This window comes from Lissotriton vulgaris, chromosome 2_2 (assembly GCF_964263255.1).
Source record: "Lissotriton vulgaris chromosome 2_2, aLisVul1.2, whole genome shotgun sequence".
Taxonomy (NCBI): Eukaryota; Metazoa; Chordata; class Amphibia; order Caudata; family Salamandridae; genus Lissotriton; species Lissotriton vulgaris.
The window spans coordinates 90,681,534-90,695,674 of record NC_141688.1 but is presented as its reverse complement, the minus strand read 5'-3'; the positions used below and the strand labels follow the sequence as shown (position 1 = coordinate 90,695,674).

The following is a 14,141-nucleotide window of genomic DNA, read 5'->3' as shown; positions in this document are numbered from 1 at the left end:
CGGGGATAAATTACCAGTTGGCCTCTATTACCCCCTTGTGTGATGACCTTGTGGAGCATTCACTAACGTCAATAGTCCAATCAAGGACAAGCTGTGATAAACGATCCTATAGTTCAGAGGCCCAATCACAAAATGTACCCCCTTTTATGTCCCCTGGGGAGCCTATAGGAGTAGAGGATAGCCATCATGGTACTGGGTATAAACTAGTGAGCTGGAATATTGCTGGTTGGTGAAAAAAGGAAGAGACTCTTGGTTGGAGGGAGTCTGTTATTAATTACGACATACTCTGCCTCCAAGAGACGTGGTCTACGGTAGAGATACATTTTGATGGATATGTGTCTTATAATTGTTTGGCGCAGGAATCAACCATGGGCAGGGCCAAAGGTGGGCTGGTGATTTTACTGTCTGTGAACTTTCCGGTTCGAGTTAAATCCCATACCACCATTGGATTCCATTCACAAGTACTCTGGTTGCAGCAAAGTGAGGGTCGAAACATCGTGCTAATTAACAACTATAATAATGTGTTTGACTCCTCTAGCTCCTCAGTAGTTAATGAACTCAAGACTGCAGTTGATAAAATTTGCAGGGCCAACCATGTCCCCTTTGATATCATTGGGGGGGCGGGGGGGGGGGGGGGGGGGTCGGGGGGGATTTCAATATATTTATGTGCCCCTTCTCTTTTATGAATGTTTGCGGTTTTGATGGGGCAAGAGGGGAGGAGCGGGCCCACTTTGTTCATACCCCATATGGAGAGTCTCTTAATACACTTATGCTCAAACTAGATTTGTTCATTCATCAGCCGACAAATGATAGTGAGGGTAACCCTGTTCCTACCTTTGTAGGGATGAATGCAGCTTCTGTCATTGACTATCTGTTGGTCTCTGTAAACATCAGCTTTCTCTGTGCTATCCCGGAAATTGTCGATTTGGCTCTTAGTGACCATAATGGCATTACTATGTTTACGTCAATTTGGGGGAGGAAGGCTCAAGCCGCTCGAAGGACTGTGGCCAAAATAATTCCCTGTAGACAGAATGGCATCAGGATTAAATGGTGCGGGGATAACTCAGAGAAGTTGCTGATTAAAATCGTGGCAGCTAGTCTCCAGGAGTTGCAGCGCTGCCTAGATGTTAATACAGGCGCTTCATGTATTCTTGCCGATTTTGAGAAACTAAATGAAATAATTAAAAGGACTTTAACTATCACCGAGGCCAGTAGTACTAGGGTGACTGTAGGCTGGTTCGACGGGACCTGCACGAAGTCCTTAAGACAATTAAAGAAAGCCCTCTCAAGCTACCCTAGTGATAGGGAAGTTGTTAAATCTCTTAGGGCAACCTATAAAAACCATCTGAAACGCAGGAAGCAAGAGTTAAGGGAGGAAGCTTGGGACAATCTCTCGAAAGCGGCAGAGCTCCGGGACAGTAAGCTTTTCTGGAATACTGTAAATAGCCCCTTCCTTCAGAAAGAGGAATTCCCTGTATTATCTGCCCAGGTCAGTGAGGAAAGCTGGGTTCTGTACTTCACTGGTATTTTTAACCCGGGCGGGGTAGATTCCATATGTTCTAGGGCTGTAGGCCCTGGCCAAAATGTACCACTATATATTACAACATTAGAGATAGATAATGCTATCCGGAATAGCAAGGGAGGGAAGGCCCCTGGACCTGACAGGGTGCCGGTCGACCTGTATAAAGCTGATGTACTGTTATGGGGCCCTCATTTGACCCAAGTCTTCAATGCAGCGGTAAAGGAATGCACACCATCAACTTGAGGCGAGTCCATAATTGTACCAATTTACAAGAAGGGAGATAGAGGCGAGGCTAAGAACTATGGCCCTATCTCCCTTCTAGACTCATCTCTGAAAATAATGAGCAGGGTGCTCTTGTTGCGATTGGAGGAGTGGGCAGAGGCCAATGGTATCCTTGCAGATTCCCAATTCGGGTTCCGCAAGGGCCTCGGTACCATTGAGCAGTGTATTAATTTAGATCTAATTATTGGTAAATACACCCGCGCCAAGCAAGGCTCGCTATTCCTCTGTTTCGCGGAACTTATCAGTGCATTCGATCTGGTGGACCATGCTCTATTGTGGACCACACTATTAGATCTGGGCGCCCCTGCTGCAATTATTTATTTTTTGGCTAGATTGTACAGTAAGTTGTCGGCCCAGATTCGATTTGGCCAAGCGGGGGAATGTACCAATAACATCAAGGTCAAATCAGGTATTAGGCAAGGCTGTGTCCTTGCCCCACTTCTTTTTTCCCTTTTTATTAATGCCATGGATTCCGAGCTGAAATTGGTTAATGCTGATGCACCGCGTGTTGAGGGCCAAGCTATCCCCGTACTGCTTTACGCAGACGATACAGTCCTATTATCTAGAACACCGGTTGGTCTGCAGAGATTAATGGACAGTTTTTTTGATTTTATCAAGGGGAGGAAATTAAAAATTAACAACTCGAAAACGTTTATCATGGCTTGTGGGAAGAAGGTAAAGAAGTTAAGATCATTCCAGTTTGAGGATCAAAAAATCGAAGTGGTGGACAAATTCTGTTACTTAGGCATTGCTTTTAGTAGTAATGGCACGTGGGCACAGGAGATACTTAATATTAAGGCTAAGATGGGCAAGGGTGCTTCTGGTGTTTTTAAATTTGCCTCTAAAATAGGAAGCCGTCGTATTTATGACATGTTGTATGTATACCGACATAGATGTGCTCCAGTGGCACTCTATGGTTCGGGTGTCTGGGGACACTGTCGCCATGGGGATTTGCAAGTGGCGGAAAATGACTTTTTAAAGAGGCTTCTCTGTCTCCCAACCTCAGCCTCTAATGAGCTGGTCCATCAAGAAGTTGGGTTGGAATTTTTGACTGATCTAATAGGATTGAGACCATTATTGGCCTGGAGATCTATCTGGGCCAAGGATGAAACTGGTTTCACTAGGAGAATCATTAATGTTTGCCTCCGCCTGGATAAATATAGTCTGATCCCATGGCTTAAAAATGTTATTACATCATATAGAGAGTTGTTTGATATGGATGTTTTTGCGGACACAGCTTGCGCCACTGATATTTCAAAACAGGAGGTTAAACATGTTTATCTGGGGGTTAAAGCAAAATTGCGTAGTGAAGCCAGCTGCCTGTTTGTAACACACCAATTTTATTATTCTAATAACCTGACATGATATGGCTTTTCGAAGTATTTAAAAGTGGTCACTAAGCAATCTCACCAGTTTGTCCTTACCAGACTAAGATTAGGTATTGTTCATAATCTGGTGGCTTTCCCCCTGACAAAAAAGCATACGTCAATTCCCTGTCCATGTGACGAGACTTCGAAGCAGAGCACTGTGCACTTTTTGCTTATTTGTCCTTTGTATCTGCATCCCCGTATTGCCTACCTTAAACCGCTTTTAAAAAAATACTCTGTGTCCACTGTAAAAACTTCCATGAGGTTTTTATTTGCACTTGATGTACTGGATGGTGTTTTTTTACAGCGACTTTTATTCTGAAACTGGACTTTACAACCCAACTGTGAATGTATCATTTTTTGTAAAATTAGCTGCTATTGTCCACTTGATACCTCTCCTTTCCTTGTGATTGTAATGAATTTTTTAGCTTTAAATTTTATAGTTGTTATGTAATATGATATATCTTCTTGTGTGCTTTTATGATTGTTTTTTTTTAAATGATCGAATAAAGCTTTTTGAAATTGATTGACAATTTTAACATGCATCCTGAATGGTCACATGTTGCCAGAGCATGTAAAATCTGTGCCCAGCATCTTGAATAACTACTAATAAATTATTGCTTGCAGCAATAAGCTTTGGGCCAAACTAGTATAACACTTGTATGGTCATACATGCTTGAAGAATGAGCCTGGACACAGTGGACTCACCAAACAACTGTGCAAGTCTTTGTCATCTAGTGATTACATCAGGATCTGACACAGACAGCTGATTTATCACCTGTATTCTCCAGATATGGATCTTCCCCTCAGTGTCTACTGACAATGCGCACTGCATGGATCTATGATATACAGCACGCTTGTGTTTGGGAGGCTCATTAACATTTTGTACCATGGCCTATCCTGCTAGATCTTGTTATAAGTCTGTGTTGCAGACCAACAACTCTCCTTATAGTGGTTTTAACAATCATGTTTGCCCCCTTTGATTCATCCTTCATGTGTACCACGACTCTAAGACTGCCCTTACTGGACAACTAAATGGCTATAACCAGGACTAATTAGTAACTGAAACGTTTACTTCATTTATCTATGGACTCAACCTGTAGATGTGTACATAACAATGTCTATGTTTTGTTATTGTTGCCACAACTATTGATGGGTACTGAGGTGAGCAGCTCTAACATGAGATAATGGGCTACCTGCTTATACATCACCAGCTCTTCCTTCATCTGGATCTTCTCCTGGTCCTGGCGGTTCGCCTGGGCTTTGGCACCAACGAGTTCTACATGGAGATCTGAAACTTGATCATTGAAACCTTCCCGGCCCCTCTTGGCCCGCTCAAGCTCCAGGGCCAGCTCTTCCGACCGCTTATGTAGCTCCACCTTCTCCTGGATGGATAAAACCCCAGGCACAGCAAGTAAATACATGTAGATTAGAGTTCAAGCACTGGGGCACTAAAGGAACATTATAATGGTGTGATAGTTGTGATAGTGATGATCAATAGCATTCCTTGCCATACCTGAGTGGGTCTGCCCACCTTGGAGGTCCCATTGCCAAGGTGTTGTCTTTGCACAAGCACTAAGGCACTTTTCAAAAATTTTGTGTGTGACTGTCAGAAATTTTGGACAGGTTTGAAGTATCACAAAAAAATACTGAGATAAAACAAAGCACTTGGCAGTGAACAGCCACATCACAAATGGTCTTTATACCTGTATGGCCAAAAACAGCACAGGAACAGTGAAGAAATAGGAAGAAAAGCAGACATCACAGTCCAAGACAAGAAACCCTACATTCACCCGGCTCTAACACAAAGAATGATAAATCTAGAACAACAGATTGAAATAATATTTTTGAGGACGAGAAAAAGAATTGTTCCAATTTTTGAGAGGAACAGGTGAGACACACAGCATGTCCTTCTTAAAGTGGGTGTAAAAGAAAAACAAGGTCTGAGTAATAGAATAAGGAATACAGGAAAAAATACATTCATACGTTAGACATTGGAAAATTAGCCAGACTTATTATGTATTACACAAATAGCCCAAGTTCAATATATCCTCTACAGAACGTATTGTACCAGGTTGTTTGGGATGGTGTGGTGGGGGTTGGGGATGACTATCATGTGATGGTTGCAATGACAATAAAAAATTCAGAAGGGTCTTGGGTTACTTGAAGTAATTATGCACCCTGCCAAATTAGGGCGAACAAATAACACACAAGGAGATGATGGATGGAACGCTGAAACTTTTCATACACTCACCCTCAGTCGCAGCTCTGGGTTAAATCCATCATTGTTCTTGGGGTGAGTGTCTGAAAAGTTTCAGCGCTCCGTCAATCATCTCCTTGTGTTTGCTTTGTTCTCCCTAAGTTTGACAGAGTATGCCCAGACATGGGTCCCTTGCTCACTTTGCCACTGGATTCTAGCTAGCCTGGCTGATGATGGGTGTTCCCCGAAACTGGTCCCATGACGCAGTACCCAGTGTAAAGGTTCCTGTTGGTCCTATGTGCAAATCCAAATGCAGATTGTCAAAAGTAGTGTCTCAATAGAAGTGTAATCTGTCCGATTACACTTCCTTCAAACAACCCAGATCTCAGTGATGCGCGGCGGTTCTTCAAGAGCATATCATAGCTCTCTTTTTTACTGTTCAAGACTCTTTATCGACTTTGCTTAGGAGCATATCAGAGTTCCCACCTTATCGTTGAAAAATACATCTATTGAGACACTACTTTTGATAATCTGCGTTTGGATTTGCACATAGAACCGACAGGAACCTTTACACTGGGGATATATTTCTTATATGCCGTCGCCTTTTCAGATTTTTATACATAGGTCTACCTGAATTCTCTTTTGAACTTTTTACAAACTGGCTGTGGACAAATATATTCCACATAGATGAGCAAAACTGTTGAAAAAAGGATCACACTTCTGTGACGTTTGGAGGAACAGCAAGTTGATTTATAAGATTGGGAGGCAATTCATCCTCTTAATCAAGGCTCATCAATTCATTCCTTTTTGAGAAACTTCTAAGCTGCATATGATGCTTCCAAAATACGAAATATAAAAGCCTTGAGGAAGTTACGTTCCAGTATCGAAACACGTGTTGGCTGTCTGTTGTATTTTCTTTGGGATATACGTACAGAAAAACCCCTAACAACGAGTTTTGTAACATGTATCACTAATATGAGACTATACAGACAATAATTGTGCAAAACATGTCATTAAAACAGCAAATATATCTCAGGTTTTGGATGCTCTCTTTATACAGTTAAATATTGGATGTTTATTTAAACCATTGAAAGTCGTGACTCCCTAAGAAGGTCAGGACGGGGAACTATCTCCCTTAGAAGCACTTGCTTCTATGTAAAATGAGTATTTGAGTGCTGAGGTACAATAACTTTCAAACTAGCTTCTTACAACTGATCTCTTTTGGGATTTTAGTTGAAGTTGACATCTGTGGTAGTGGGATGTCACTGTTACCTTGAGGGGCACCATCACCATACAGAAAATAATTTGTACGGATACAACCAGTTACAATAAAAATCTAATTTTAGGATTGAAGTGCGACAGTCTGAACCACCACTACCTTTGCTGTACTATTGTACAACATTTTGTAACTTTGTCACAGCTCCAATACTGTCCATTTTTGAGAAGGACTACATTCCTGAATGTTTTGGCTATGTGACAAGGAGGGTAAAACTTGCTCACGTTGCGTGCCCCTTTTACATTCCTCCTCACCTGCACCATATCTCCTACTCTCCACCCCGGGGCTTTGACTCAGTTTTTTTTTGTCATACCAACCCTTGTACTTTTCCTGGTGTAGTTTGACCTTCTCGCTAGCTTCTACCAGATTAGTGTTGGCCGCCTTCCCACCCTCCAACCAACTGGGCTTGAGTTTAGTGCAGAGTTCTCTCCTCCTGAGGGATACAATAGGAGAAATACCAGTTATGAGATTAGGGGAGGTGTGGTATGACCACAGGCAGTCCCGCAGGGGTGATTGTATTGCCCACCCATTGGCGGAGGCTAACCGAATGTGTTCTTTGAGGAGTCTGTTTGCTCTCTCTACCAGGCCATTAGCCTTGGGGCAATACAAGGCTGTCTTCTCATGCTTGATGTTCATCTTGGCAAGGAAGTCGATCATAAGCTGCGAAGTGAACTGCACTCCGTTGTCCGTGACCAGCTTAGATGGCATGCCTTCTTTTGCAAACATGTCTTTAATAAATTCAAGTACATCACTCGTGTTGATGTGATGGACAAACCTGTATGGACACCCATATTGTCCATGGGCCCGATGATGTCCAGGGCCAGTGTTGGACACGGCCTCGTGGCGTGGTCCCACTCCTCCCGCATGGCGAGCCCCGGACGACATCATCCCCTGTCCTCCGGCCTGAAGCTACCCCCACCAACCGTCACGAGAGCCGCCACCCCTGGCAACCACCGGCTCTCCCCCTCCAGAACATGGCGACCCCTACTCGCCCCATGCTACGGGTCCGACCCTTGTCCCGGACCACCCTCTCCGGCCCGACTCCATCTTGGGCCTTCCATGTCCAGGCCCCGTGGCCTCGGCCCGACCTCAGCCGCGGCCCCAGCCAAACCCTGACATCGAGGCACCAGGATCCGACCAGGTGGTAAAGTGGCCACTTGTCCGATCAAGGAAGAAGGGAGTTTCGATGGCCCTCCAGCCGTCCTCAGACGCCTGGTTTTGATGGCCCTCCGTCCTCCCTGGGTGCTGGCTCCACCCCCCTGCTGGGTGTCTGGACCCTCTCCTCCCGTCCCCTCTGACCCCCAGGCGTGAGGGTCCGGACATCAAAGGACTCCAGACCTATAACTCGGGCAGCTCTGGAATGGGACGGCAGTTGTATCCTAGAGTCGAGAGACCCTGAGACGAATTCACCTACTTCAACCCCTGGATCCATCTTCGGAGCCCTGCTGGCGCTGCCGCGGCTCGACCTCACTGAAACCATCTTCGGAGCCCAGCTGGCGCTGGCGCTGCCGCGGCCCGATCTCGCTGAACCGATCCTCGGAGCCCTGCTGGCGCTGCCGCGGCCCGACCTCGCTGAGACCACCTACAAAGCCTGCTGGCGCTGCCGCGGCCCGACCTCGCTGAGACCACCTACGAAGCCTGCCGGCGCTGCCGCGGCCCAACTCCGAGGAACCCCCCAGCTCGAGGATTGAGAGCTGAGCGCAGGGTATCCCTGTACCAGGCTGGTACCAAGACTGTCCCGCTACCCCCTTCCCTCCGTTACTAAGGCTTTAAGGACCCCTCGATCCCTCTTGTACATATTCTACCGAGGTACTTACCTGATTACTGATAAAGACGTTAAGAATCTATCCTTGTGTGGTGTCCATCTGTAGTAGTGTGATTAATCGCCTGTACGATCTTAGGAGAGGAACCTCTCCCGGAGGTCTCTCGGCAGAGCTCGGCCAGTCTCATAGGAGGGGTGGGCCTCGGGGTGGTCGGCCAGATAGACTCTGCCTCCCCCCTCCCCTGAGATCACCTTTCTAACATACAGCTTACTCCATGGCCTAATGGGTACTTCAACTGCGGGATAGAGGTGTTTTCCTTATTGCTTGGCTTTTGTCGCTCCTAGCACAGCTAATGCAGTCCTGTATTAACAGCTCCACCACAGCATCCATTCTGGGGAACCAGAACTCCTCTTTCACTCTATGTTTGGTTAGGCTGCATCCTAAGTGTCCTTCATGTGCTAGTTCCACAATTCTGTTCCTGAGGTTGGCGGGTGGAACTATCCTGTTCCTGCGGTAGACTCTGTACTTTATGATGTGTAACTCATAACGCACTTCCCAAAAGTCTCAGAGTTCCCAAAAGTCTCAGAGATTTTCCTCAAGTTCGCTGCATTCCTTGGCCATCCTTCGACCATGTACTCTTTGAGTTTCCGCATATCTTTATCTTCTTCTTCTCCTTTCTCCCATTCTTCCCCCATCAGTGCTGGCTCGTCAACCGCCATGATTGGGCTATCCAACATTTCTTCAACTTGTTCATTTTCTAAAGGTGCTCTTGACAGGTAATCAGCAATTTTGTTCTCCTCCGCAGGAACATACTCCAATCTGAAGTTGAAATTCTTCAACCCATTTCCCTATCCTGGGAGTGCAATTTGTTGAGCCTCTCACTCTAAAAATGAAGGTAAGGGGCTTATGGTCTGTACGGATGGTAAAGTTTATTTCCCCCAGAAGAATTTGAAATGTTTTACTGCCCAATATACTGCAAGTGCCTCCTTTTCTATCACGGAATAGTTGGTCTCCGCATTGGAGAGGCACCTGGAAGCAAATGCAATTATCTTTTCTTCCTTACCATCTCTTTGAGACAAGGTAGCCCCTAACCCCTTTTTCGATGCATCAGTGGTGAGGGTTTATTGTTTGCTGGGTCAAAGGTTCCCAAAGCTGGTGACTGCAATATTTCCTCTTTCAATGCATCTACGATGTGCTTGTGATGGTCAAGCCATTCAAAGTCCTTGTCTCTTTGGATCAGCTCTTGTAAGGGATTACACTTTGACGCAAAATCTTTGAGAAACTTGGCCATGTACTCCATCAGGCCCAGGATTGACTTGAGTTTGTCCTTATTCTGAGGGTAGGGAGCATCCTTGAAAGCCACCAGCAGGTTGTTTTTTGGTCTAAACCCTTGCGCTAAAATGGAGTGTCGGAGATAGTCGACGGGGTAAAATACCGTCACTCCGCATTTTTTACTCCGCATACTTTCACTCCTCATACCATTATAACTATGCATGGGCGAATTTTGCGAATCTCGCGTTCGCGAATTTTGAGGATTTGCGAACTCGCAATCCGCAAAATCCGCGAATTCTCGCGAATGTGCGGATTTTTTTTTGTGTGTGTTCGCGCGGGTTTCTGCCAGTTCGCGATGGTTTTGTACAATTTCGCAAACGCGAACTTACCTGTCGGGTCGCAAGTTTTGCAAACTTGTTGTTTCTACGTGTCCAGCCTGTTTGGGACACTCTTCTTCATCACTGCCACCCTCTGTCACCACTGCCACTCTCTGACTACTCATGCCACCCTCTGGCCCACCCATGCCACCCTCTGTTTCATCACAGCACCCTCTGGTTGTCCAGTGTACATTATTGTGGCAAAGCAAAGCACACCTTCCCTGCCTCAAGTGACCTGAATTAATTTGGGGCTGATTAATGTGTCACAGAATATTTTTTTAGCTGGCACCTGCTTCCTTAGTGCTTCCTGATTAGTGATCTTTTGCACTTGCTAAGTGCTTTCATTGTTGCAAAATTAGTTACAACACCTGCCCTGCCCCAACTGACAATAATGAATTAGGGGCTGATTAATGTGTCACTGGATTTGAACTTCCAGCCTGGCTCCTGCTTGTCTCCCTTAGCTGTAATTCAGGACCTTTGTGGCATATGTGTAACTATTCTGAGGGTCAGAGCATGGTCACATAATAGTTGCAAGTAGGCAACTGAACTCTGGAGGGGCCCCTCAGGAAGCACTACAGGAAATGGCTACTAATGATGAGCTTGAACTTTTGAACCTGGTAAGTAGTTTCAGTTTTGCTAAGATCGTATTTCTGTAATTTAGCGCTTATTCGCGGGCGCGAAGTTGAACTGGGAAGACGCAAACAGTGAGAGCAAGCCATAAAATCCGCTGCTCGCGGATTTGCGGATTTTGCGGGAAATTCGCGAATCTCGCAGATTGCGAATTTACGGAAAATCCGCAAAATCCGCGAGCGGAACGGATTTTCCGCCCATACTTAATTATAACGCAGGTACCTTTACTCCACATTTTTTTATAACGCATGCCTTTATATATTATATGCTTTTATCTCGCATGCTTTTACGACGAAAATCATTGTAAAAGCATGATTGGTAAAAGTATATGTTTTAAGGTAAGTTGTAAGGTAAGTATATGTTTTTTTTGGGTTCAGGGGTATTTTAAGGGTGGGTTTGGGTTATGGGGTGCAGGGGTACTTAAGGGTTAAGGGGTACAGGGGTGTTTTTAGGGTTCAGGGGTTGTTTGGGGTTTTGGGGTACAGGGGTATTTTTAGGGTTTAGGGGTTGTTTTGGGTTTTGGGGTACAGGGGTATTTTTAGGGTTCAGGGGTAGGTTTGCGTTTTGGGGTACAGGGGTATTTTTAGGGTTCAGGGGTTGTTTTGGGTTTTGGGGTACCGGGGTTATTTTTAGGGTTCAGGGTTTTTTGGGTTTTGGGGTACAGGGGTATTTTTAGGGTTCAGGGTTTTTTTGGAGTTTTGGGGTACAGGGGTATTTTTAGGGTTCAGGGTTTGTTTTGGGTTTTGGGGTACAGGGGTATTTTTAGGGTTCAGGGATTGTTTTGGGTTTTGGGGTACAGGGGTATTTTTGGGGTTCAGGGGTTGTTTTGGGTTTTGGGGTACAGGGGTATTTTTAGGGTTTAGGGGTTGTTTTGGGTTTTGGGGTACAGGGGTATTTTTAGGGTTCAGGGGTAGGTTTGCGTTTTGGGGTACAGGGGTATTTTTAGGGTTCAGGGGTTGTTTTGGGTTTTGGGGTACCGGGGTTATTTTTAGGGTTCAGGGATTGTTTTGGGTTTTGGGGTACAGGGGTATTTTTAGGGTTCAGGTTTTTTTTGGGTTTTGGGGTACATGGGTATTTTTAGGGTTTAGGGTTTTTTGGGGGTTTTGGGGTACAGGGGTATTTTTAGGGTTCATGGGTTGTTTTGGGTTTTGGGGTACAGGGGTATTTTTAGGGTTCAGGGATTGTTTTGGGTTTTGGGGTACAGGGGTATTTTTGGGGTTCAGGGGTTGTTTTGGGTTTTAAGGTACAGGGGTATTTTTAGGGTTCAGGGGTTGTTTTGTGTTTTGGGGTACAGGGGTATTTTTAGGGTTCAGGTGTTGTTTTGGGTTTTGGGGTACAGGGGTATTTTTAGGGTTCAGGGTTTGTTTGGGGTTTTGGGGTACAGGGCTACTTTTAGGGTTTAGGGGTTGTTTTGGGTTTTGGGGTACAGGGGTATTTTTAGGGTTCAGGGGTATGTTTGGGTTTTGGGGTACAGGGGTATTTTTAGGGTTCAGGGGTTGTTTTGGGTTTTGGGGTACAGGGGTATTTTTAGGGTCAGGATGGGTTAGTGTTTAAGGGTGCTGGGGTATTTAAAGGGACTAGGGTGGAATTCGTTTTTAGGGTGTTATATATATATATATATATATGTGTGTGTATTATTAATATAGTTCTAAATATAATGTAATTTTAAAGAAATAATGCTTCATTTTATTTAAAAATATATATGTGTGTATATATATATATATATATATATATATATATACACACATATATATTTTTAAATAAAATGAAGCATTATTTCTTTAAAATTACATTATATTTAGAACTATATTAATAATACACACACATTATTATATATACACACATATATATTTTTAAATAAAATGAAGCATTATTTCTTTAAAATTACATTATATTTAGAACTATATTAATAATACACACACATATATATACTTTATTTATAAAAATATATATATAAATATTTATATATAAGTATATATATATATATATATATATATATATATATATATATATATACTTATATATAAATATGTATATATATATTTTTATAAATAAAGTACTTTTACAAAGTATATGACTTCACCACACATGCATTTGCGTTATAATTGCATGCGGAGTGAAGTCATATGCGTTGTGAAAATTTGCGGAATTATGGCTTGAGGAGTAATGGTTTTTGCGGACTTAAAAATGTGGAGTGATGGTATGCGGGATTTTTTTTGCGGAATGGAAAGATATATTCAGTCGACGGAGGTTACTCTTATTTGGCACTTAGACTTCTGCACCGTCAACCCAGCATCCATCTATTTCTTGAATACAAGTCTAAGGGTACGGTCATAGTCTTTGGTCTGCCTCTTTTAGGATCTGGTGCATGATCTTTTGGAAGCTAGATCAAAAGGCATGCTCTTGAACATGAAGGCTCCTTGGAGGGTAATGAACGCGTTGAGAGGCGTAGAGTCTGGGTGTAAGTCCACTCGATGGTACGCCATTGACAGATCAATGACGCTGAAAAATTTGGCTTGCCCCATGGTGCTGAGCATCTCATTTATGTTGGGGAGTGGGTACCTCTCAACCCAAATTGAGGGTTAGACTCGTTTTCTCGTTTAGACTCGTTTAGACTCCTTAAGTCCACTCATAAACGAATGCCATCTCCGCTAACTTTGGCTGCGATTACAACGGGTGGCAACCATTCTAAACTTTCTATTGGTTGTATGACCCCCATCGTGCACAATCTAGTCAGCTCTCTTTCTAAGGGTTCTCTCATCTGGTGTGGTACAGGGCGCATCTTGTGTACTACCGGCTTAGAATTTGCCTTGAGTTTTATTCTGTGTTGGTAATCGCAGATGAGTCCCAACTTGTCCTCAAACAGTTCTGGAAATTCATCGCATATGCTGGTGCTGGGCGAACCTTGTTCGGTTAGTAGTACCTGTTCTTCTTTGTTTGGGTTAAGGATGATTCCCAACTCCTTTTGGTGTTGCCACCCTAGCAGGTTCGAACCTGTTTCCACAATGTATACTTTGCCTACAGTGACTCTGCCTTTAAATTCAATTTCCATCTCTTCCATGCCTGAAAGGGGTATGAGCTCCTTGTTGTAGCCTGTAGGTATGATGTCCGGTTTCTGCAGGGAATTATTCACTTGTTGCTCAAAGCCTTCGTAGTCCTTACAGTTCAGCAAAGTAAAGGGAGAGCATGAGTCAGCAAACCTGGTGACCATTCTGCCAGTTAGAGTCACATCACATTTGGGGTAAATTACGTTTACCGTACCAGTAACTTCTTTGAGTTGGAAAATGAACTTCCTCTCACTTGGTAAGACACACTTGATTTCTTTGCTTGTTGTTCCCTCTGAAACCCCTCCTTCACCATGATGAGGTACACCTTCTCTGCATATTCTAGCAAAGTGTCCTCTCCTGTTACACTTCTTGCAGGTGACACCCCTGGCTGGACAATGAATGTTG

At 44.1% G+C, this 14,141-nt stretch overlaps 1 protein-coding gene across 1 annotated transcript in view; it reads right to left on the bottom strand.

Annotated features, from left to right (window-relative positions):
* LOC147729064 (uncharacterized) overlaps positions 1-14,141 on the bottom strand; it is a 274,377-nt gene that overhangs the window by 194,767 nt on the left and 65,469 nt on the right. Inside the window, exon 9 of the mRNA XM_086959346.1 lies at positions 4,368-4,556. Within this exon, the coding sequence (XP_086815472.1) occupies positions 4,368-4,556 (189 nt within the window). The remainder of the gene's footprint in view (positions 1-4,367; positions 4,557-14,141) is intronic.